At 45.1% G+C, this 26196-nt stretch overlaps 1 protein-coding gene across 8 annotated transcripts in view; it reads right to left on the reverse strand.

The window, feature by feature from the left end:
- Positions 1-1014: 1014 nt before the first annotated feature.
- The window catches only part of CEP131 (centrosomal protein 131), a 51985-nt gene continuing 26803 nt past the window's right edge, over positions 1015-26196 (reverse strand). For all 8 annotated transcript variants that reach the window (XM_077253362.1, XM_077253360.1, XM_077253357.1 and 5 more), the window contains 10 exons: positions 22060-22162; positions 18723-18924; positions 18218-18325; positions 17886-18003; positions 16805-16879; positions 13753-13895; positions 13382-13559; positions 12935-13131; positions 12385-12445; positions 1015-1242 (listed from right to left, as the gene is read on the reverse strand). In XM_077253362.1, the coding sequence (XP_077109477.1) occupies positions 1171-1242; positions 12385-12445; positions 12935-13131; positions 13382-13559; positions 13753-13895; positions 16805-16879; positions 17886-18003; positions 18218-18325; positions 18723-18924; positions 22060-22162 (1257 nt within the window). In that variant the 3' untranslated portion in view covers positions 1015-1170. The remainder of the gene's footprint in view (positions 1243-12384; positions 12446-12934; positions 13132-13381; positions 13560-13752; positions 13896-16804; positions 16880-17885; positions 18004-18217; positions 18326-18722; positions 18925-22059; positions 22163-26196) is intronic.

Consider the following 26196-nt stretch of genomic DNA (forward strand, 5'->3'; position numbering starts at 1 on the left):
AATCTGTCAGTGATTGGTTAAAAAATACAACAAACCAAAGAGAATCTGTTGTTCCCAAACGCTATGAACCTGCTGATATGGGGCTAATATGCTGGTAATAGTGTGCTAAAGCGTGTGGCGGCTGCATTGGAAGCCCGACGACCAGCGTGGCTTCAGTACATAGTGAGTGGTGGCTGTAACTGTGCACGGCCCTGACTGACAGCCGGCTCTGTACTGATGCACTGCTGAGCAGGCTGTCAGTCAGTGCCGGGGGTGCGATTACAGCCGCCACTCACTATGCACTGAGCGGTGACTGAAGCCACGCCGGCTGGTCCTCTACAACTGAAAGCCAGAGGCTGCCGAGAGGAAGAGAGTTAATTTCCTCCGGTTAGCCAAGCTTTCAGTGAGGCAGCCGCAAGTCTTTAGAGCGCCATTAACCTGCGGATTAACCCTATATCTGAAGGTTAATAAAGTTTTGGGACTTGGCAAGTTCCCTTTAAACTTACCCATCTCACCACTGCCGGCCTCCGATCGACTTTTCTTCTCTTTTCATCATGGATGGCCGGGCCTCCTTTTCAACAGGCCCAAAAATGCCATAATATCGCAACTAAGTCCTGAAGTGGTCCAGAATGAAGAAAGCAGAGTCAATTGGACGATTGGTGGTGGGACAAGTATGGTTGTGTGGAGGAGAGGATTTTTTTTAACCCCTTCCTGGCATTCAATTGGTCAGCAACATGTTGGTTGGCTAGCTGCGAATTTTCCTGGACTTGCCCACAGCGAATCACAAATAAATTTAAAAAATTAGATTCTGTCAAACCTGAATTTGTTGATTTTCCACAAATCAATTTACAGATCTCTAGCGGATGGTGAGCACAAGAATTTAAGCAAGGGGTGGAAAGTCACATTCATATAGGGGGACATTATTGGCAGATGGGATCTGAGGCTGGCGTATTAGATTGTTCAGCTGGCATTGTATCACATACTGGTAGTACATGAGTATTTTACAATGTAAACTTCCAATAAATCACACCAGTAAAAAACAAAACGATAGTTTTATCATTAAAAACAAGAGGCACCAACAAAAAAGTGTGCAAAAGACAAACTGGAGAGAAAGCGCAAACTACAGCTCCTGCAGTAGTGTCTGTCACAGGGAGGCACGAGTGGGCACAGGGTGAGGATTGGGTGGGGGGGTTATTTTGCCAATAGCTGTTTACGTTGCTGTTCCAGAAGAGCTTCCAAGTGATCTGCTCTCTTGACTGCCGCCTGAAAGACAAAATGAGAAGTCGAAGCACCCCCCATTACTAATAGGTTACAGCCTGTACTTTACTTCAGAGCTGCATTCACAATTCTGCAAGCTAGAAATAATTAGAACGGAGCCACATATAAGTCCTCAAGCGGACAGAAAAAACTCCACCACAATACATATATAATCCGACAAAGGAGTTTGCACAACTGCCATATAGAGTATAAAATATATTAATATTTATTTAGTTACCATCATAAGATACAAAGGGTACAAATGTTTAATAGCACAAAAAGTTAATGTCCAAATAACTATATGAAAGACCGATACAGGTAACAGGCACCACATAACACACCAATAGTAAAAGACTGGAGGTCACAGGTTCAACATATCAAGTAATTTAAGAGCATGTATATCCAGCAAGTCCTATGGACCTTCTACTAGCAATAAGTCAATAACCATATAAAGGACTGGACCTCACCCATACTCAGTCGTGGTGTGTATGCAGCAGCACCAGCCCCTACGCGCGTTTCGCGTAGGCTTCTTCGGGGGGCTGTACTGCGTGTGTCATTAACAAGGTTTTTATAAGGCCGTCGCACCTGAAATAGATCGCCGGACTTAATGAACGGCGCATGCGCCAGTGACGTCGGTGCCGGAAATCAGCATCACCGCTCGGCCGTCCGAGCAGGGCGAGAAGCCAGGGAGCCATAACCATGGCAACCCTGACTCTCACGCCCGACCCAATGGACGCCGGCGGCGATGCACCGTCACTACAACGTCACGGTCATGCGCACAAGTCCCGGCGAGGAGGAACCTAAAAGAATTGCAAGAATTATTCTTTTATATATTCACTTTGTGATATTTTTTATGTATGGATTTTGTTTTCATCTCTCTTGATGTTACTCACTGCACATTGATGTTATTAATTAATTGTGTTTTATGTATTTCATGTCTGTACGATGTGATGTCGATAGGTTATGTGTCACACATGTACCTTTATATCCTTATATCTTGCACAGCACTCTGCACTTTAGAACTGTTGAATACGCTGTTTTCATTGTGCACTATAGTTACCTACCCCCGCTTTTAGGTTCCTCCTCGCCGGGACTTGTGCGCATGACCGTGACGTTGTAGTGACGGTGCATCGCCGCCGGCGTCCATTGTGTCGGGCGTGAGAGTCAGGGTTGCCATGGTTATGGCTCCCTGGCTTCTCGCCCTGCTCGGACGGCCGAGCGGTGATGCTGATTTCCGGCACCGACGTCACTGGCGCATGCGCCGTTCATTAAGTCCGGCGATCTATTTCAGGTGCGACGGCCTTATAAAAACCTTGTTAATGACACACGCAGTACAGCCCCCCGAAGAAGCCTACGCGAAACGCGCGTAGGGGCTGGTGCTGCTGCATACACACCACGACTGAGTATGGGTGAGGTCCAGTCCTTTATATGGTTATTGACTTATTGCTAGTAGAAGGTCCATAGGACTTGCTGGATATACATGCTCTTAAATTACTTGATATGTTGAACCTGTGACCTCCAGTCTTTTACTATTGGTGTGTTATGTGGTGCCTGTTACCTGTATCGGTCTTTCATATAGTTATTTGGACATTAACTTTTTGTGCTATTAAACATTTGTACCCTTTGTATCTTATGATGGTAACTAAATAAATATTAATATATTTTATACTCTATATGGCAGTTGTGCAAACTCCTTTGTCGGATTATATATGTATTGTGGTGGAGTTTTTTCTGTCCGCTTGAGGACTTATATGTGGCTCCGTTCTAATTATTTCTATGCTAATTTCTGTGTCCACACAGCTTCTAGTTCTGAGCACATGGACTACCGTGCACGTGAGAAATCATGGTTGACACAACTTGAGAAAGTGTTTTGTGAAGGACCGGGTAACATTTTAGATTCTAAGTCCAGAGATATTTTTGAAATGAGAAACAAGTTTAAGGAATTATTAAACAAGCGTACACGTATCTGGTGGAATAAGGCATTCCTTGAGAGATATATATCATGTGGCTTGATACCAAGGGGACTGAGAGTCCAACTGTTCCCCTCATTTTCTGTGGAGGAGGAAGCATTTAAAAATAAATGGGAGGAAATCGCCACACAATGTTCAAAAGGCTTTATGGAGCTCCTGATTAAATCAAATGAAGTCAAATTAAATGAATTAGATGTGGAATTAATTGACATACAAAGTGAAATTACCAAGCAAGCCCCGGCTGAACTGGTCACTAAATTCAGTGGTGAGATGGATGCTGATTTAGAGAAATGGGAAACTGATATTGTCACGAGAAAAAGCAAAAAGTATCAGCGGGATCTGACAGATCTGAAAAACAATAGGATCTATAGATGGAGGAGAAATATTCCCAATATTAACCCACAAATACGGGGGAGATCAGTATCCTTCTCCTCTACATCATCTAATGGGGAGAGAAATCAAGTGGTGGAGACAGGGAGACCCGCTATGGAGAGGAAAGACCCCCCTAGAGAAAATTGGCTGAGAAGTGGAAAAACATATAACAAACGAAAAGCCTTCAACTCCCCACAGAGGGAGAAGAAGGCAAAAACCAACAACCTTGAGGTAATTAATCTTTCAGATCAACCATTGACTGCAGATCAAATTTCTGTTCTGCAATTAGGACTCTCCTTTGCACCCACTAACTCTTTTGATTTTTTTACAGTCTTAAAAGATCTAAATTTATTTTCAAGGAAGTTGGTACTGAAACGTTTACACTCCAAGCATGGGTCCCCTTCGGATTCTACTCCAATAACTGAACAGGAGACTCTTTACATTTTGGAGGAGTTGGAGACCGAGGCACTCACGGAATTTTCAGGTATTTCTCCTCCGCGTATTGCTCCCAGATCCACCACATTTCCCCCCTTGTCGCTAGTACCTCAAGTAGAGATATTCACCAGACTGGTGATGGAGGATTTAAAAAAATTAAATGACACCAAGAGGGTTAATAATCTCACCTATAAACAAAAACAAGCTCTTGTACAGTTACAAAATAGGAACGATGTGGTAATTAAACCGGCAGACAAGGGGGGTAATGTGGTGGTCTGGCCGGTTGAGAAATATGAGAGGGAAGTTTTTAGACAATTGAGGGACAAAGAAACCTATACGATACTAGATGAGAACCCAAGTCACAAGTTCCAGACACAGGTGTATAATATTCTGGAGATGGCATTTGAGAGAGGGGTAATTAATAAGAAACTACGAGATGGCCTTACTGTTGAATTCCCGCGTGTACCCACGTTTTACCTTCTCCCCAAGGTCCACAAGGATGCTCGGAATCCTCCAGGGCGTCCGATTGTCTCTGGCATAGGGGGGCTGAACGAACCACTGTGTAAATATATTGACTACTATCTTAGAACACAGGTAGAGACGTTGCCCTCCTATGTCAGGGACACTACGGACGTCCTTAGACGCCTGGATGGCTTACATATTGAATCTGACATGCTCCTCGTGACGGTGGACGTAGAAACATTGTACACGTGCATCGATCACGAGGATGGTCTGAGGGCGGCGGCCTTTTTTCTGGAGTCGAGTAATATAGATCCGGATGTCAGAGATCTGGTGTTGGACTTGTTGCGGTTCATCCTGGAACATAATTTTTTTACATTTAAGGACCGTTTTTTCCTGCAGAAGCGGGGTACCGCGATGGGGGCGGCATGTGCGCCTTCGTATGCAAATTTATTTTTGGGATTTTGGGAGAGAAAAATTTTTCAAGACGACGCACATGCCGCCCCCCAAATTCTAGGATGGTACCGCTTCATAGATGATATCTTTTTCATATGGCAGGGATCGGTTAGTGATTTAGATTCATTTATTTCCGGGTTGAACCGCAATGACCTCAACATCAGACTCACCTATTCTTGGCATCATAGTGATATCTTTTTTCTCGACCTCAGAATACAGGTACAGCCTGATGGTTCATTGGGTATGGATGTGCATAGGAAGGAAACTTCAGTGAATGCTTTACTTCACGCATCCTCTGCACACCTAAGCTCAACCGTCAGAGCTGTGCCTGTGGGCCAATTTCTCCGGATGAGGAGAATTTGCACTTCTGATGAGGCTTTTGAGCGTCAGGCTGTGGACCTTGGGGAGAGATTCAGTGAACGTGGATACAGTAAAAGATGTATCAAAAAAGGATACAGGAGGGCTAAATGTACCAACAGGACCTCCTTACTATCTCAGGACCATTGCCATTTTGTGTCTGAAAACAAAAAGACGGGTAAAAAGACACAACAAGGAGGCACTAGATTCATTACTACCTCCAATGCAAATTGGGAAGATATAAGGAGAATATTATCTAAGCATTGGCCCGTCTTAAAAACAGACCCTGTTTTGAATCAGCATCTATCAAAAAATCCACTGATGACGGCTAGGCGCAGTCACAATTTGCGCGATATACTTGTCAGAAGCCACTATGTGGCAAGACCCCTTGAGATTGTAGGGGGTAGGAAACCAAGGATTGGCTTTTTCCCGTGCATGGATTGCATGGCGTGCAGAAACCATCAGCGTGCCACCTCATTTACATCCTCAGATGGGGGACGGGAGTTTAAAATTAAGGAATTTATCTCATGTAAGAGTACATATGTTATATATTATGCCAGATGTACGTGTGACCTTATTTACATAGGGCTCACATCCAGGGAGCTACGTGTACGCACACGTGAGCACGTGAGAGAAATCATAGCTGCAAAGGACGAGAAAGAGATTAACCCCTTAACGACCTTTGACGCATACGCTGCGTCATGAAAGTCGGTGCCAAAACGACCTAGTATGCGTCATGGAATGATCGCGCTCCTGCAGATCGGGTGAAAGGGTTAACTCCATTTTCACCCGATCTGCAGAGACAGGGGGAGTGGTGCTTCAGCCCAGGGGGGGTGGCTTCACCCCCCCGTGGCTACGATCGCTCTGATTGGCTGTTGAAAGTGAAACTGCCAATCAGAGCGATTTGTAATATTTCACCTAAAAAACAGGTGAAATATTACAATCCAGCCATGGCCGATGCTGCAATATCATCGGCCATGGCTGGCTGGAAAACCTGAAGTGACCACCCCCCACCCCACCGATCGCCCCCCCAGTGCTCCGGTGCGTGGTCCGGTCCCCTCCGTCCTGTGCTCCGCTGCCCCGTGCTCCTGCGTCCTGCTGTCCGCTCCCCCCGTCCTCCGATCACCCCCCCTGTGCTCAGATCCACCCCCCCACCACCATTTCATACTTACCGATCCTCCCGGTGTCCGGCCGTCTCCTCGCTGGGCGCCGCCATCTTCCAAAATGGCGGGCGCATGCTCAGTACGCCCGCCGGCCGGCAGATTCCTTACAGGTACATTTTGATCGCTGTGGTAGGTTCTACCACAGCGATCAAAATAAAAAAAATAATAAATAAACCCCCCCCTTTATCACCCCCATAGATAGGGACAATAATAAAATAAAGAAAATATATATATTTTTTTTTTCCACTAGGGTTAGGGTTAGAACTAGGGTTAGGGTTAGAACTAGGGTTAGGGTTACGGGTAGGGTTAGGGTTATGGCATGTGCGGATTTGGCAGCGGATCCGCAGCGGATCGGCCGCGGATCCGCAGCGGATCGGCCGCGGATCCGCAGAGGATCGGCCGCGGATCCGCAGCGGATCGGCCGCGGATCCGCAGCGGATTGGCCGCTGCGAATTCGTAGCAGTTTTCCATCAGGTTTACAGTACCGTGTACACCTATGGAAAACCAAATCCGCTGTGCCCATAATGCGGAAAATTCCGTGCAGAAACGCTGCGTTGTATTTTCCACAGCATGTCAATTCTTTGTGCGGATTCCGCAGCGTTTTACACCTGTTCCTCAATAGGAATCCGCAGGTGAAATCCGCACAAAAAAACACTGGAAATCTGCTGTAAATCCGCAGGTAAAACGCAGTGCCTTTTACTTGCAGATTTTTCAAAAGTCGTGCGGAAAAATCTCACACGAATCCGCTACGTGGGCACATACCCTTAGGGTTAGGGTTGGAATTAGGGCTAGGGTTGGAATTAGGGTTACGGGTGTGTTGGGGTTAGGGTTGTGGTTAGGGGTGTGTTGGGGTTAGGGTTGTGATTAGGGTTATGGCTACAGTTGGGATTAGGGTTAGGGGTGTGTTGGGGTTAGTGTTGAAGTTAGAATTGAGGGGTTTCCACTGTTTAGGCACATCAGGGGTCTCCAAACGCAACATGGCGCCACCATTGATTCCAGCCAATCTTGCATTCAAAAAGTCAAATGGTGCTCCCTCCCTTCCAAGCCCCGACGTGTGCCCAAACAGTGGTTTACCCCCACATTTGGGGTACCAGCGTACTCAGGACAAACTGGGCAACAACTGTTGGGGTCCAATTTCTCCTGTTACCCTTGCAAAAATAAAAAATTACTTGCTAAGACATAATTTTTGAGGAAAGAAGAATGATTTTTTATTTTCACGGCTCTGCGTTGTAAACTTCTGTGAAGCACTTGGGGGTTGAACGTGCTCATCACACATCTAGATAAGTTCCTTGGGGGGTCTAGTTTCCAAAATGGGGTCACTTGTGGGGTGTTTCTACTGTTTAGGCACATCAGGGGCTCTGCAAATGCAACGTGACGCCCGCAGACCATTCCATCAAAGTCTGCATTTCAAATGTCACTACTTCCCTTCCGAGCCCTGACGTGCGCCCAAACAGTGGTTTACCCCCACATATGGGGTATCACTGTACTCACAACAAACTGGGCAACAAACATTGGGGCCCAATTTCTCCTGTTACCCTTGTGAAAATAAAAAATTGCTTGCTAAAACATCTTTTTTGAGGAAAGAAAAATGATTTTTTATTTTCACGGCTCTGCGTTGTAAACTTCTGTGAAGCACTTGGGGGTTGAATGTGCTCATCACACATCTAGATAAGTTCCTTGGGGGGTCTAGTTTCCAAAATGGGGTCACTTGTGGGGTGTTTCTACTGTTTAGGCACATCAGGGGCTCTGCAAATGCAACGTGACGCCAGCAGACCATTCCATCAAAGTCTGCATTCCAAAACGTCACTACTTCCCTTCCGAACCCCGACGTGTGCCAAAACAGTGGTTTACCCCCACATATGGGGTATCAGCGTACTCAGGAGAAACTGGACAACAACTTTTGGGGTCCAATTTCTCCTGTTACCCTTGCAAAAATAAAAAATTCTGGGCTAAAAAAATATTTTTGAGGAAAGGAAACACATTTATTATTTTCACGGCTCTGCGTTATAAACTTCTGTGAAGCACTTGGGGGTTCAAAGTGCTCACCACACATCTAGATAAGTTCCTTGGGGGGTCTAGTTTCCAAAATGGAGTCACTTGTGGGGAGTTCCTACTGTTTAGGCACATCAGGGGCTCTGCAAATGCAACGTGACGCCCGCAGAGCATTCCATCAAAGTCTGCATTCCAAAACGTCACTACTTCCCTTCCGAGCCCCGGCATGTGCCCAAACAGTGGTTTACCCCCACATATGGGGTATCAGCGTACTCAGGAGAAACTGGACAACAACTTTTGGGGTCCAATTTCTCCTGTTACCCTTGCAAAAATAAAAAATTCTGGGCTAAAAAAATATTTTTGAGGAAAGGAAACACATTTATTATTTTCACGGCTCTGCGTTATAAACTTCTGCGAAGCACTTGGGGGTTCAAAGTGCTCACCACACATCTAGATTAGTTCCTTGGGAGGTCTAGTTTCTAAAATGGGGTCACTTGTTAGGGAGCTCCAATGTTTAGGCACACAGGGGCTCTCCAAACGTGACATGGTGTCCGCTAATGATTGGAGCTAATTTTCCATTCAAAAAGCCAAATGGCGTGCCTTCCCTTCCGAGCCCTGCCGTGTGCCCAAACAGTGGTTTACCCCCACATATGGGGTATCATCGTACTCAGGACAAACTGGACAACAACATTTGGGGTCCAATTTCTCCTATTACCCTTGGAAAATTAAAAAATCCTGGGCTAAAAATCATTTTTGAGGAAAGAAAAATTATTTTTTATTTTCACGGCTCTGCGTTATAAACTTCTGTGAAGCATCTGGGGGTTATAAGTGCTCACTATGCATCTAGATAAGTTCCTTGGGGGGTCTAGTTTCCAAAATGGGGTCACGTGTAGGGGAGCTCCAATGTTTAGGCACACAGGGGCTTTCCAAACGCCACATGGTGTTCGCTAACGATTGGAGCTAATTTTCCATTCAAAAAGTCAAATGGCACGCCTCCCCTTCCGAGCCTTGCCGTGCACCCAAACAGTGGTTTACCCCCACATATGAGGTATCAACATACTCAGCAGAAATTGCCCAACAAATTTTAGGATCCATTTTATCCTGTTGCCCATGTGAAAATGAAAAAATTGAGGCTAAAAGAAATTTTGTGTGAAAAAAAAGTACTTTTTCATTTTTACGGATCAATTTGTGAAGCACCTGAGAGTTTAAAGTGCTCACTATGCTTCTAGATAAGTTCCTTGGGGGGTCTATTTTCCAAAATGGGGTCACTTGTGGGAGCGCTCCAATGTTTAGGCACACGGGGGCTCTCCAAACGTGACATGGTCTCTGCTAGCGATGGAGATCATTTTTCATTCAAAAAGTCAAATGGCGCTCCTTCCCTTCCGAGCCTTACCATGTGCCCAAACAGTGGTTTACCCCCACATGTGAGGTATCAGTGTACTCAGGAGAAATTGTCCAACAAATTTTAGGATCCATTTTATCCTGTTGCCCATGTGAAAATGAAAAAATTGAGGCTAAAATAATTTTTTTGTGAAAAAAAAGTACTGTTTCATTTTTACGGATCAATTTGTGAAGCACCTGGGGGTTTAAAGTGCTCACTATGCTTCTAGATAAGTTCCTTGGGGGGTCTAGTTTCCAAAATGGGGTCACTTGTGGGGGAGCTCCAATGTTTAGGCACACGGGGGCTCTCCAAACGCGACATGGTGTCCGCTAAAGATTGGAGCCAATTTTTCATTCAAAAAGTCAAATGGCGCTCCTTTCCTTCCAAGCCCTGCCGTATGCCCAAACAGTGGTTTACCCCCACATATGAGGTATCAGCGTACTCAGGACAAATTGGACAACATCGTTCGTGGTCCAGTTTTTCCTTTTACCCTTGGGAAAATAAAAAAATTGTTGCTAAAATATCATTTTTGTGACTAAAAAGTTAAATGTTCATTTTTTCCTTCCATGTTGCTTCTGCTGCTGTGAAACACCTGAAGGGTTAATAAACTTCTTGAATGTGGTTTTGAGCACCTTGAGGGGTGCAGTTTTTAGAATGGTGTCACTTTGGGGTATTTTCAGCCATATAGAACCCTCAAACTGACTTCAAATGTGAGGTGGTCCCTAAAAAAAATGGTTTTGTAAATTTTGTTGTAAAAATGAGAAATCACTGGTCAAATTTTAACCCTTATAACTTCCTAGCAAAAAAAAAATTTGTTTCCAAAATTGTGCTGATGTAAAGTAGACATGTGAGAAATGTTATTTATTAACTGTTTTGTGTCACATACCTCTCTGGTTTAACAGAATAAAAATTAAAAATGTGAAAATTGCGAAATTTTCAAAATTTTCGCCAAATTTCCGTTTTTTTCACAAATAAACTCAGAAATTATCGACCTAAATTTACCACTATCATGAAGCCCAATATGTCACGAAAAAACAATCTCAGAATCGCTAGGATCCGTTGAAGCGTTCCTGAGTTATTACCTCATAAAGGGACACTGGTCAGAATTACAAAAAACGGCAAGGTCATTAAGGCCAAAATAGGCTGGGTCATGAAGGGGTTAAAAACCTAAAAACAATCCCCAGACACTTCAGAGAAAAACATAAATGCAATCCCTATGAGTTAAAAGTGCGGGGTATTGATAAGATTCACGCCGGTATTAGAGGCGGGGACACAAAACGCATGTTATGCCAGCGAGAATGCAGATGGATTAATGTCCTGAACACTATGACTCCCTTTGGACTTAATGAGCAGAATAGCTTTGCCTCTTTCCTTTAATATCATGATATTTAGTCTCTGGACTTAGATTTTAATGTCCTCGTGTGTTTTTATTTTTATATTTATTGTTCTTGTTATTTTATTGTATTTCTAGTTATATATGATGAAAATACCACAGTTATTGACGTTCATCGCACCTTAATACGAGGGACCGAAAGTGGGATTCACATTCCTTATTCACATCCTGAATGATTACTGCAAGAATTATTCTTTTATATATTCACTTTGTGATATTTTTTATGTATGGATTTTGTTTTCATCTCTCTTGATGTTACTTAACACTGCACATTGATGTTATTAATTAATTGTGTTTTATGTATTTCATGTCTGTACGATGTGATGTCGATAGGTTATGTGTCACACATGTACCTTTATATCCTTATATCTTGCACAGCACTCTGCACTTTAGAACTGTTGAATACGCTGTTTTCATTGTGCACTATAGTTACCTACCCCCGCTTTTAGGTTCCTCCTCGCCGGGACTTGTGCGCATGACCGTGACGTTGTAGTGACGGTGCATCGCCGCCGGCGTCCATTGTGTCGGGCGTGAGAGTCAGGGTTGCCATGGTTATGGCTCCCTGGCTTCTCGCCCTGCTCGGACGGCCGAGCGGTGATGCTGATTTCCGGCACCGACGTCACTGGCGCATGCGCCGTTCATTAAGTCCGGCGATCTATTTCAGGTGCGACGGCCTTATAAAAACCTTGTTAATGACACACGCAGTACAGCCCCCCGAAGAAGCCTACGCGAAACGCGCGTAGGGGCTGGTGCTGCTGCATACACACCACGACTGAGTATGGGTGAGGTCCAGTCCTTTATATGGTTATTGACTTATTGCTAGTAGAAGGTCCATAGGACTTGCTGGATATACATGCTCTTAAATTACTTGATATGTTGAACCTGTGACCTCCAGTCTTTTACTATTGGTGTGTTATGTGGTGCCTGTTACCTGTATCGGTCTTTCATATAGTTATTTGGACATTAACTTTTTGTGCTATTAAACATTTGTACCCTTTGTATCTTATGATGGTAACTAAATAAATATTAATATATTTTATACTCTATATGGCAGTTGTGCAAACTCCTTTGTCGGATTATATATATAACAATTCTGCAAGCTGCAGTCTCCCAGCGTTCCCCACTTGACCAGTATCTGCACAGCACTTGTGCTAGGTGGTCTTCACTAACCTCGCACTGTTTCCGCAGGCTGTTCACGGTCTCTTCTTTCTTCACTATTGCAGATTTCACTCTAGAAAATAAAAATGTGATCATAAACAGATCTCAGATCGCAGAGGGATACCGACCGGAACATCAATATATTTAATCTGTGAGGTCGGACTCCAACATCATTTTTCTGCATAACCAAAGAACTCCACCAAGCACAGGAATACTGCTTGGGCTTACCCAATTTCTCAATCACTTTTTCTATTGTATACCCAAAAGGGCAGAGGAATTTATTCATCTCTAGCCGCAGAAGCACAAAGTATTTCAGGAGAGAATGTGATGATTCTGCGGGAAAGGGTCCAGGGACTGAGTCCAACTAAACAAACAGGGCCATGATGTAAGGCACAGAGAATTGTGGGAGGCCAAAGACAGAAGGGTCTCCACAAGTCATTCATTGATGCACAATTCTCCCTGGTTTCCTAAATTTCTTAAACGGAGTTGTCCCCTCAAATCGACCCATTAAAGGATTTGTCCTCAATATGCTGGCAACCCCTTTTATAATGTTGTGCCTGACCTCTTGTGAACCTCCTCCAGTTCCTCCTCCTTCTCACGAGTCATCCTCTCCAGCTCCAGACGATGGCGCGCCTGAGCCTCGGATGCCTCGATTTTCAATCTCTTGTTTTCTTCCTCGGTGGTAACGAGCCGATCTGCGAATTCCTGGCGGATCACGTCTGAGAGGCTCCTCCTCTCCTCATTCAGCCGGTCTGTAATCTGTAGTATAAGAAAAGGAGGATTCCACTTTAAGCCGCACACTCTAGTCACATCCAAAGCAGCATTCACAAATACTTCTTTGAACAGTGGGTCAGAAGACCTTTTAATGCAGCTTTGGTTGTGACTAGAGAAGTTGAAAGATAACTAGAGCAAAGAACTTAGAAATGGTGGCACTCCAAAATAATGGAGCATTGCAAAGATTCTTTTCATATCTGAAGATGATTGCTCCACTCACGGGAGTGTCCCTCACCTTCCTGAGATCGTCCACTTCCTGCTCCCTCTGTTTCAGAAGTCCCTGGAGTCTGATCTGCTCCCCCTCCAGCTCCGTCACCCTCTCCTTTAATTGATTGCAGCGGTCATGTGACTTCTTCTCGGACCGCTCCAGCTCCTGCAGCTCCGATTCGTACTTGTCACGCACCCTCTTAATCCTGAAGAGGCAGAAAAAGGGTTCGGGGATGACAGACACTGGAATACCCCTTTAAGTTTTACTCCAATAACTACAACTCACCTGCAATGTCATTTGGGGTCCAATGATGTTTGAAACCCACCCATCTAATCAGCAGCTCTAATCTCTATTCCTCCTAATCTCACTCCCCCGTCATTGTGTTCTGCTCGGGGTACCTGTTTTCGGCGGCCCGCTCACATTCTTCTCTTGCTGTTGACATCTCGGCCTCAAGTTGTTGGATTACTAATTCGATCTCCTTATCTCTCCCCTTCCGCACCTCTTCTTTGAGTTCCCGCTCCCTGGTAAGAAGCCAGGCTTCCTAAACAGCAGAGAAAACACATTATAGAAGAGATATACAATAGCACCATTACATTCACAGCAGAACTCCTCTTTAAAGGGGAACTACGCCTGTAATAAAACTGGAACAAAGCCCATCCTGTACGAGACTGATGAAGGCACACGATGCTACATGCAAGATCTGGGAACATGTACCTAATATGGGGAAAGTGGGGGCCCTGTTATGACAACAGGGGGGAGTAAATGCTACTACTGTTAGGGAAAGTGCTACTACTGTTAGGGGAAAGGATGAACTGCTTTGTCTACTATTCAGGACGACATTACTGCTTCTTCTTTTCATCCTGCTGCTGGAAGTAGTGACACCACTATTGTCCTTTGTGTACAAAGATATGACCCTGCTGTGTCTAGAAAAAAAAAGGCAGCCCCCTTCCAGAAAAGGGTCAGCACCGTCCATGGGTTGTGTGTGATATTATAGTTCAGGCCAATTCACTGCAATGGAACTGAGCTGTTACACCGCACACAACCCATAGACAGGGGAGGGCTGTTTCTAGAAGAGAGCAGCCATGTTTTCTAATCCTGGACTACATCATTTAGATCAATGCTGGAGCAGCTACACAGACCTTGGGAGATTGTGATATATGCACAAAGATACGGACAGGTACAATATGGAACATGTATGCATGGCAAGATCTGAAAAATCCTCGCTATCTGATACAGAATCATCCCATAAATGATCTTCTTATGTTTCCTCCCATTACCAACAAACCATGTGTGGTATTCTCATAGCTCTCTGGCAACATTAGGGTTATATTTACTGAGAATTTTCCTTCGCTCCCTAGATCACTCATTTACTCATGTCACCTTCAGGCCAAAACAGCAAAACATCTTACTGCTGCTCTTATTCTTCCTTGTTTCTTTCAGCTAATCGGGATCCCTCTAGTCTCTGATCTATCTTGAACACAGCAGCCGGGGTCACATTCATGTCCAGCTGATACACAGATGCCTCCATCCTGCGCCAACCATTGCATTGGTTACTCATCTGCTACAGAATGAAATAGAAACTTTTCATGCTCACCCACAAAACTCCCTATATCTCCACTCTCACCAGTGTATCACGCTACCCATCATCTCCGCTATGTTGCACCACCTTACCTATACTCACCACAGTGCTTCACCGTCCTCCATCTCCTCCATCATTTCTCTACCACCCTACCCGCCCTCTCCATTATACTGCACCTTTCTACATCTCCTCCATCATTTCTCTACCAGCCTACCTATACTCTCCACAGTGCTTCACCGTCCTACATCTCCTCCATCATTTCTCTACCATCCTACCTGTCCTCTCCATTGTACATCTCCTCCCTCATTTCCCTACCACCCTACCGCTCTACAGTGCTGCACTTCCCTAACCCCCTCTATCACCCGTCTACCAACCTCTCCGCTCTATTGCACGACACTACCTGCCCTCTCCATTGTGTTGAACAGTCCTACATCTTCTTCATATCTACCACAAGTCTACGAACAACCTAAGATTAAATATCCTCTATACCCCCCCTACGCACGTCTGCAAGACTTTTCTTGTGCTGAACCAGTGCTCTGGCGTGCACTACCCCAATTAGGTTACTTCCCAGTGTCCAGTTTTAAGATTGCCCTCATAAAACATCTTTTGAGAAACCTTACTTATTAACTGTCCTCAGTTCTTCAGCCCTCTGAATCTGTCCCTTTCCATCATGTTCCCCCACACTTCATGTAATCAGTAGCACTTTGTAGCTGTACACATACAGATACTGGCTGGTGACCGGCTCACACAGCGCCATATGACTGGCCCTATTATAGTGGTGGCTGGACCAGACACTACGAGCACTTTTTTGCCTTGTGTGCCCCGTTTCCTCAGGTTGTAAGCTCTTGAGAGCAGGGCCCTCACTCCTCTTAATTGTTGAAGCATGTGTTAAGGCCCCGTCTCACTAAGCGATTTACCAACGATCACGACCAGCGATACGACCTGGCCGTGATCGTTGGTAAGTCGCTGTGTGGTCGCTGGGGAGCTGTCACACAGACCGCTCTCTCCAGCGACCAACGATCAGGGGAACGACTTCGGCATCGTTGAAACTGTCTTCAACGATGCCGAAGTCCCCCTGCAGCACCCGGGTAACCAGGGTAAACATCGGGTTACTAAGCGCAGGGCCGCGCTTAGTAACCCGATGTTTACCCTGGTTACCAAAAAAAACAAACAGTACATACTCGCCTTTCGGTGTCCAGGTCCCTTGCCGTCTGCTTCCTGCTCTGACTGAGATCCGGCCGTACAGTGAGAGCAGAGCGCAGCGGTGACGTCACTGCTGTGCTCTCACTTCTCACTGTATGGCCGGCAGTCAGTGAGAGCAGGAAGCAGACGGCAAGGGACCTGGACACCGAAAGGCGAGTATGTACTGTTTGTTTTTTTTTACATTTACGCTGGTAACCAGGGTAAACATCGGGTTACTAAGCGCGGCCCTGCGCTTAGTAACCCGATGTTTACCCTGGTTACCAGTGAAGACATCGCTGGATCGGTGTCACACACACCGATTCAGTGATGTCAGCGGGGCCTCAACGACCAAAAAAAGGTCCAGGCCATTCCGACACGACCAGCGATCTCGCAGCAGGGGCCTGATCGCTGGTACGTGTCACACATAGCGAGATCGCTATGGAGGTCGCTGTTGCGTCACAAAACTTGTGACTCAGCAGCGATCTCGCTAGCGATCTCGCTATGTGAGACGGGGCCTTTACTCTGTAACATCTGGCATTATATGTACATGTTCTTCTGATTTGTAAAGTGCAGCATTATTCTCAGCCCGATAATCCGGACCTAATCCAGACTATTATAATCTGGCTGGCTTGCCGGCTTTCGCTTGAAGAGTCTTATCCTGGAGGAGCAGGATGCTCAGCTGTATTTACCTCCTTCTTCCTGTAGTTCTGCTCCCACGCCTGCTTCTCTATCTCCAGACGCTCTTTGATTGCCTTCAGCTCAATCTGCAATCGACCAGAATAGGAATTGTTACAATATTCTGTCACACGGCGAAGAGCAAACACCACGTCTGTCCGCGACAGCTGAAACGTCATGAGAATGTGAATTGTCCCACCAGCCAAAAATTCCCATTTTACGTGGCATTATCTTAACAACCAGACTGTAAATCTGCTGAGAAAGACAGTTTTTGCAAATTTGAAGAGACTGTCCAGGTTAAAAAAAAAAAAGCTGCTTTCTGCCTGCAACAGCGCCGCTCCTGTCTGTAGGTTGTGTCTGGTACTGCATCTTAGCTCTATGGAAGTGAATGAAATTGGCCTGTAGTACCATACACTACCTGTTTACAGGGAGGCACTGTTTTTAGAAGAAAGCAGCCATGTTTTACAACCCCTATAATGTAGCCAGAGACCTTGGATGGTCATTCTAATTAACCAAAAGTTATCTATGGGAATACTCAGTCTCCGTGAACAGGAAGGAGCAATCAGCTGATCGCTACAGATTATATCAAGCTGTGATAAGGTCAAGTGGACCATGTGGATGTGGACAAAAACTGCAGAGGCGACTGGACACCTGATTTAGCAGGGGACAGCCATTTCCTTGTGAATTTAAGAATTGCAGCAGCACCACGGCCTCATTACTGCTGCAGCTCAGTTGCTCCATTTGGCCTTACCCTAATAAACACCTATAGGAGGTGAAATAAGTTCACATATTTTGGAAAGTGGTATTGCATCATGGTAGACTCCATTATGCACCGAAATAGAGCATAATAATATGCAGGGGTCTTCTGTTTAGAACCCTCGAGATGTTTCAGAGCAGACAGCCCCAATTCTTTTTAGGAATAAGTGGGCTGTTAGATGTGTAGACGCATGCATTAGGGGGTCGGTATTTTGGGTTCGGTAGAGAAAGGGTTGTTGCCTTAAACCAGTCGGCTGATACACGCCGCCCCATCGCGCATACAGTGATTGTCAATGCTAAGGATCGGTCATATCCTGGTAAACGCAGCTTTATTAGGACCTGGTGCCGCCGGTCTTGCTCCTCCTTGCTCTTCTCGTACTCTTCCTTCAGGACCCGGGTGGCCAGGGCGCAGTTGTCTTCTAACTGCTTCCGGAGCTCGTCCAATTCTGCTCTTTGCCTGCGAGACAAACACATTACTAAATGACACCCGGAGATATAGAGAGACAGGTCAAAATCTGCACTGCAATATTGGCAGAGGGTCAGATTTATCAAGAATGTAGCAACCAATCAGATCACAGCATTGCTTCTCCAAAAGTCTGATGCACATGATGATGATGATGATGATGATACTCAAGAGCTTCAGTTCCTTTAAGGAAGAGCAGAGAGCTCACCTGGTCGCTTGCTGCTTTAAGCGCTCCTTCTCCTCGGACACCTCGCTGTATAGTCGCCTGCGCTGCTCTTGCAGGGACTGCTCCTCATGTGTCAGCTGCTTCTCATATCTGAAAGAAGAAGCGAGCGAGCATGCTTAACCGTGTCTTCTCTGGCTCCTCACTGCATCCATTAGTGGGGGTCCGCGTGGTCGGACTCGCAAAACACAATCTCATCAGTCACCCGCTGTAATTGCTTTTACTGTTGCAATTTTTCAAGATCTCAGCTTGCTGTCAATGAACAGGAATATTCATATTTTTAATGTTGAGTCGGAAAACTTGTACTGATCACAGCCTGGAATCTGTTACAAAGGGTGGGTCCAGCCAGTGAAAATAACCAAATATGTTCCCGTTCACTGACAGAACACAGAAATTATTAACAGGACAAAAGCTTGAAAGTTGCAGGACTGGTTTAGACGGTAATGGACGTGATCTAGTGCAGGAGTTAGTGCGGCCCCTGGTAGATCACCTCTGTTTCGCCAGCTCTCGCTCCCTCTGGCTCACTTCTTCTTTCTCTCGCTCCAGGTTTTGCCTCAGCTCCTCGGCCTGGCGCACATATCGCTGCGCTGCACGTTCGTCGGACTGCAGTAGCTCGGCCTCGTGCAGAGCTTTTAACTTGCGGATCTCTTGCTTGTGCTTGGATATCAGTCTCTGGATCTCGGGCTCCAGACCTGTGGGGAGACGACATGCAGAACATCAGGGGGAAGGACTCAAAAGTGCAAACTAGCATCAAGTTTTAGGATTCCGCTTTGACCTCACTCCCAAATTCAGGACCTACTGATGCCAACTGAATTGTGGTTCTTACATCCTCGGACTTGCTAGTACCTACAAAGCAGTGTCATCGGGCATATAATCCATAGTGTAAAGCTCTTCCAGCATAGAAAGACTAAGCCCATCTGCAGGGAATGAAGGTAATCTCATGCCAGCTGCAGTGGAAGTGCCCATATGACTGAACCAGGCACAGATCCCCTATATTATAACATACCCCTCTAAGGCTACGTTCACATTAGCGCTGTGCGGCGCAGCGCCGGGCGCAGCCGCAGCGACGCATGCGTCATGCGCCCCTATATTTAAGGCTGGTTTCACATTTGCGTTTTTTGCCACAGCGTTTTAGCGCAAAAAACGCATGCGTTTTTTTCCCTATATATAACATTAAAAACGCATGCTTTTTTTTATATGCGTTTTGCCGCGTTTGACGATGCATGCGTCTTTTCTATGCTTGCGTTTTGTTGCAGAAATGCAACATGTAGTAATTTCTAGAGGCGTTTTTTTGACGCAAAAAAAGCATGCGTTTTTTTGCGGCAAAAAAACCTATTGCTGTCTATGTAAACGCATGCATTTTTAAGCACATGCGTTTGGTTGCGTTTTAAACGCATGCGTTTCAATAGAAAAAAAAACAAGAATACACACTGATAAGCCACCCCCCACCATCAAGGTGATAAAGGGATCCAAACCCTAACCCTAACCCTACCCCTAACCCTAGGGATCCTAACCCTAACCCTAGGGATCCTAACCCTAACCCTAGGGATCCTAACCCTAACACTACCCCTAACCCCAACCCTAGGGATCCTAACCCTAACCCTAGGGATCCTAACCCTAACCCTACCCCTAGGGATCCTAACCCTAACCCTACCCCTAACCCTAGGGATCCTAACCCTAACCCTACCCCTAACCCCAACCCTAGCTTTTTCTAGTTATAGTGGGTTTTCTAGATGATTTTGATGATTGGCAGCTGTCACACACTTCTCAGCATGCGTTTCAAAAACGCAAACGCAGGAAAAAAACGCATGTAAACGCGTCAAAACGCCGCGTTTTTTTTTACCGCATGAGAAAACGCATGCGTCTAAAAAATGCAGCGTTTGCACGCGTTTACATGCGTTTTTTTCACCACCTGCGTTTGCGTTTTAAACGCTGCGTTTTTAAACGCAAATGTGAAACTAGCCTTACATATGGGGGGCACATGGACATGCGTTGTCTTGAGTTTTGTGACGCATGCGTCATTTTGGCGCAACTGTCAGGGTGCAGAGGACGCTCGATGCAGTTTTTTCTGCGCCAAAAATCATGCAAAAAATGAACGCATGCGTCACAAAACGCTGCGTTGTGCATGCGTTTTGCATGCGTTGTGTCGCCGACGCTGCGCTGCACAACGCAAATGTGAACGTAGCCTAATAAGGAGTCACGCAACCAGACAAGCAGCTGCCATGTCTTTGGCCGGTCCCTACAATCCAGTGCAGGTTGTGCAATTCTGGGATGGTGCCAGGCATCAGGCAATAAGTTGGGCATACATTGCGGATTCTAGACATATAAGGGGTCAGTGAAGACCCAGGGGGCAGGAGGAGGACTGTACAAGGCTGGAAAAAAAAGACCACCTGAGCAAATGCAAGAATATCTTAAGATAACAATGCTGATTGTACAAATATCAGAACTGACAACCTTCTGCATTGCTTACGTGGACTCGCTGAACACGGAAAACCCCAGGAGAGCTGCACAAATAATCACACCCTCCCCCCAGGGCACAGAAGCCGCAGGGTCACATCCTCGGCCATGTGCAGCCTGGATGAGGGCTAAGGCATGACCAGTACTGCGAGGACACCTTGTGGACACAATCTGAAATAACATGTTCCTCCTGGTAAGGGATAATTATTATGTTCTACATATGGATTCTTGAGACCTAGAAGCGCAGCCTTAACAAATTCCCGATCAGGCAGAATTTAGCATTTTTGCTTTTTGATAAAACTGATAATTTTTATTTCTGTAGTGCCAAAATATTCTACAGTACTTTTGTGCTTTCATTTTTCTTCCAAGAGTCATAACTTTTTTTTTTCTGTCAACATAGCCATACGAGTACTTGCTTATTTTTTTTGTAGGACGAGATGTAGTTTTGAATGACAGCACTCATTTTCCTAAATGAAATGCTGGAAAAATGAAAAAAAAAAAATCAAAAAAAAATCAAACTTTGCTAAACAAAGAAAATAATTTAAAAAAAAATGTTAGCCGTTATTTTTGAAGTTTTGTTTTTAGAGTATTCACTGTGGAATAAAAAAATTGAACACATAATTCTTCAAGTCAATAAGACTTTTCATTATTATTATTAGTAGTAGTATTATTAATGTTTTAAAATAACACTGAAGCTAGTAAAAAACAAAAAAATAAAATAAAAATCGGTTTATTTCACCATTTTCAGAGACCAGTAACTTATCTCTCCATTGATGAACCTGTGTTGTGTGTGCACCTATTTTTTTACTGATACTATTTTGGGATACATACAATGTTTTCTTTGCTTTTTTTTTTAGGGAGTCGTTGTGCCACCCCCCCAAAAAATGCAAGAATTGCATTTTTTGTTTTATACCATTCACCATATGGGATAACTAATTTTATATTTTGATAGATCGGACTCATATGGATGTGACCATACTAAATATTTCCGCACCATTGAAGAAAGGTAATAGCGCGGTGATTACAAATTTTTTAACTTTTTCTTTAGATTTTTACTTTTTTTTTTGCTTCTTTAGGAAACTTGAACCTATGATCGTCTGATCATTTGATTTACATCCTGCATTATTAGTGTATTCCAATACATAGACAAAACAACGTCCTCATGGGATGACTAAAGATCGCGCCATTTAAAATGATTGACAGTGGCATTTAGATGGTTAAACAGCAGCGATCGGAGTAATGTTAGACAGCTGGCATCTGCCTCAGTATGGCGCAGGGACAGCTCATTAATCCACTCCATTCACCGGCATGTGACATATGTGTACACATGGTGGGAAGGGGTTAAAAAGGTAGAAGAATTGCATATTTACCCTTCACCGTGATCTCCTTGATCTTCTTGGTCTTCTCATCGATCCACTTCTCCCGTCGTACTTTTTCAGTCGCTGTCATGAGTTCCTGCAGCTTCTTCATCTCCTAGAAGACACGTTGTGGAGAAACTTGACATACTGAGTTTGTCGTATTTTGTACTGCTGCGTTACATGCATTGCCCCCAATACAACCTTGGAGGCAGGGGTGATCCTCAGGGGGCAGCCATGGGGGTGCAGGCAACCCCAGCTGCACTTACAGGACTAAACTCTTGCAATGAGTGGTGATTCAGCCGGGGGCATTGCTGAGTTACATGCAATTCTGGCATAATTTCAATGCATTTAGGGGTCTTTGTGGCTCTGTGCTAGTGATTGGTGAGGCTCTGTGTCCGCTCTCCGCCTTTGAGAACAATTTTCCACAATTAAATGTCTGTATTTTTGGTTAAAAATCTGTTTTCATTACATAATTTGCGACGTTTGCATTCTCTAGCTTCTGTGTCTATTACTGTCTGCACAATGGGTTAACAGAGTCCGTCAGTGAGCTCGCTCTAACGATCCAATGGGAGAGTTTGCAACACTTATCTGTCTCTTTTTCTGAGCTCCTCTCAACTGATTTTTGACCAAAGTTTAATGTGCCGAGAAACAAATAGCCTGTAAAAGTCAAATGGTGAAAATTTTTAATGAACCCAAATTGCAAAAATGATATTTAGCCCCAAATTCATATATTTAAATAAGAAAAAAAAAAAAAGAAAAAAAATAATAAAATTGTCCCCAGAGTTGGAAAATGGCAATTAGACATACCGGTAATTGTGTTTCCAGGAATCCATCCTGACAGCACTATGTCCCTTACTGGGACAGGAAACAACGAAAGGTTAAAAGGACCCTCCCCTCCTCAGTATCTTTTCCAAGTACCACACTAGGATGGATGCAACAAAATTTATTGACCAATCTTTATACAAACGTTACATCACATAAGTATAGAATTTCTCAGAAGGGAGGAAACTAGCCATGCTGTCAGGATAGATTCATGGAAACACAATTACCGGTAGGTCTAATTACCGTTTTCTAGGTCATCAACCCTGACAGCACCATGGAGAATACCAAAGTATGATAATCTAGGGCGTGGCATGAAGAACCTTTCTACCGAAGGCCACTTGTCTTGAGACTACGTCTAGTTTGCATCGTCTTGAAAAGTAAATGGACCATGTTGCGGCCCTAAAAATCTGATCTACTGATGCCCCCCCTCTTTCTACCCATGAGGTGGTTATGGCTCTAGTGGAATGGACTTTTAATGTCTTAGGAGGTTTCCCCTCTGCCTTGTAGGCAAGTCGAATCGTGAATCTGATCCACTTTGCTATAGTGGATTTTGCCGCCTTTTTACCCCTATTTATTCCCCCATACTGTACGAATAAGTTTGGGTCCTGTCTCCAGTCCCTGGTTGCTTCCACGTAGTAGAGTACTGTCTGCCTCAAATCTAGAGAGTGAAAGGTATGCTCCTTGAGATTTCTAGGGTGCTGGCAGAAGGAGGGAAGTACAACTTTCTGGTTCATATTCAGCGTTGACACAACTTTTGGGAGAAAGGCTGGGTCGAGCCTGAAGACTATTTGGTCATCAAATATCTGCAGATAAGGGTCCCTGATAGATAGGGCCTGTAATTCTTCTACCCTCTTGGCCGATGTAATAGCCACTAGGAAGTCTGTTTTAAAGGAGAGTGTTAATGTCTATACCATTTACAGGTTCGTATGGGTGCTTACATAGTTAATTGAGTGCCAGATTAAGATCCCAAGGTAGGAAAGATCTCCTCACCGAAGGTTTCAGCCTTTGTATAGCTCTGGAGAACCTTGCTATCCAGGGGTGGGCTGCTAGGGGAGAATCAAAGAATACGCTTAACACTGTGTACTCTTAGGGTACTCGGTCGTAGGCCTCTTGAAACCTGCCTGCAGGAAATCAAGAATTCTTTGAATATCAGGGCGAGATGTATCCACAGAGAACCCCCCCCCCGCACTTCATACAAAAACGCTTCCACATTTTTTTATATATAGATGAGGTTACAGGCTTTCTACTTGGATAGATGTCACCTCATCAGAAAATCTCATTAATCTCAGTACTTGACTCTCATGATCCATGCTGAAAGGTGTTGACTGTCCGGGTTCTGGTGAAACACTGGGCCCTGGCACAGGTCTTTTCTCCATGGAAGCAGGAGGAGATCTTCCGTGGACATCTTCCTCAGCAGAGGAAACCAACTCATTCTTGGCCAGACGGGAACTACCAAAATTACCTTTGCCCTCTTTTCCTGTACGTTCTTTAGTACTCTTGGAATCAGAGGAGGGGGGGGGGGGGGGGGGTGGAACGCGTAGGTCAGTTTCCCCCTCCAGAACTAGGATAGTGCCTCGACGCCTGCCAGATTGTCTAGGGGTTTAGATTAAAAAAAAAAAATTCCCTGACCTTTGTGTTTTCTCTGGATGCGAAGAGATCTACCTGTGGAACTCCCCAATGCTGACACAGCATGCAGAACACAAACTCATTCAGCTCCCACTCTGTCAGAGATAACCTCTGCCTGCTCGGAAGTCTGCCACCTGGTTCCTGGACCCCTCTAGGTGAGCTACCGAAACAGATATCAACGTCCTTTCAGGCCACCGAAAGATCTTCCCTGCCAGATGTTGTAGAGAGGGATGTCTTGAACCCTCCTGATGGCGCAAAAAAAAGCCAAGCTTGTCGTGTTGTCCGACAGGATTCTTATATGCCTGCCCGACTACTGACTGGACCTGGCGTAGGACTTTCCACACTGCACACAGTTCTATGAAGTTTGAGGGCCTGGCTCTGATTTCTAGGCTCCACGTTCCTTGGAAGTATTTTCCTTCCATATGACCACCCCACCCTAGCTGACTTGCATCTTTGGTGATCACTGCACAAGAGGGAAGAACCTGATGGACTCCATTTTGAACTTTTTGTAATTTACCCAGCGGTTTAGAGGTTTCAGGTTCATTATTGTCTGTCTTTCTCCTGAGGGTTTTTTGACTGAAAAGAGACGGGAATAATGTCCTTCGCATTTTTCTTGCTCGGGCACCGGGACTAATGCGCCAATTTTTAGAAGATTCTGAACATCCAACCACATGGGGGAAAAGGTAGACTAGTGGCGGGAGCTCATTATTATGGACCTCGCTGGCGGGGTCTGGGTAAACTCTATTCTGTGAACCGAAGAGATTATCCCCAACACCCACTGATTTTCTTTGATCTCCTGCCAACTTTCCAGGTACCGTCCTAGCCATCCCCCCACTCTCACAACTTGACTTTCTTCCCAAACCTGAGCCTGAACCAAAGATGGAGTCCTTACCCCTACCTCCCTTGGGGTAGCTCCATCTGCTCGATTTACCCTTCCCTTTATAGACTGACCTCTGTTTGGGGTCTACGAAAGGGCTGATACTTTTTTGGTTTATCCACAGGGAACCATTTCTTTTGTCTGATGCCTTTTCCAGAATATCATCTAGAACAGGACCAAACACTTTCACCCGTATGGAACACAGCTTGTTTTTGGACTGTGTATCCCCGACCATTTTTTTTAGCCAAATAGCTCGCCGGGCAGCATTAAATAAGGCTTCGCTCCTGGCTGTGAATCTAACAGTTTCCAAAGATGCGTCAAACATGAACCCGGTAGCAAGTTTTAGGAGGGGAAGGGATTTCAGAATAGCGTCCCTGGGGGTTTTTGACTTTAGGTGTTCTTCCAGGTCGTCGACCCATAGGTGATTGGATCGAGCTACCGAAATTACCATGATGTTGGCACGAATTATGGCGGCCAACGTCTCCCAGGTTCTTTTAAGAAGACCATCCACCTTCCGATCCATTGGCTCTATCAGGTTACAAGAATCCTCGAATGTGATCAAAGTCCTCTTCCCCACCTTGGCTATGGGTACATCGATCTTGGGAATGTCCTCTCAGGTTTTAATGTCCTTTGGTTCGAAGGGAAGGCAAAGCTTATAGTGTCTGGGAATAACCATCCTTTTCTCGGCATCTTCCCAATCTTCCACGATCATCGAGAGGATGTGGCTATTGACCGGGAAAACTCTGTTTCTCTGGGACCTCAACCCACCGAACATCTTGTCCTGTAAGGAGAGAGGCTTCTGGGCTTCCTCCACCTGAACAGTT

Source organism: Ranitomeya variabilis, chromosome 4 (genome assembly GCF_051348905.1).
Source record: "Ranitomeya variabilis isolate aRanVar5 chromosome 4, aRanVar5.hap1, whole genome shotgun sequence".
Taxonomy (NCBI): Eukaryota; Metazoa; Chordata; class Amphibia; order Anura; family Dendrobatidae; genus Ranitomeya; species Ranitomeya variabilis.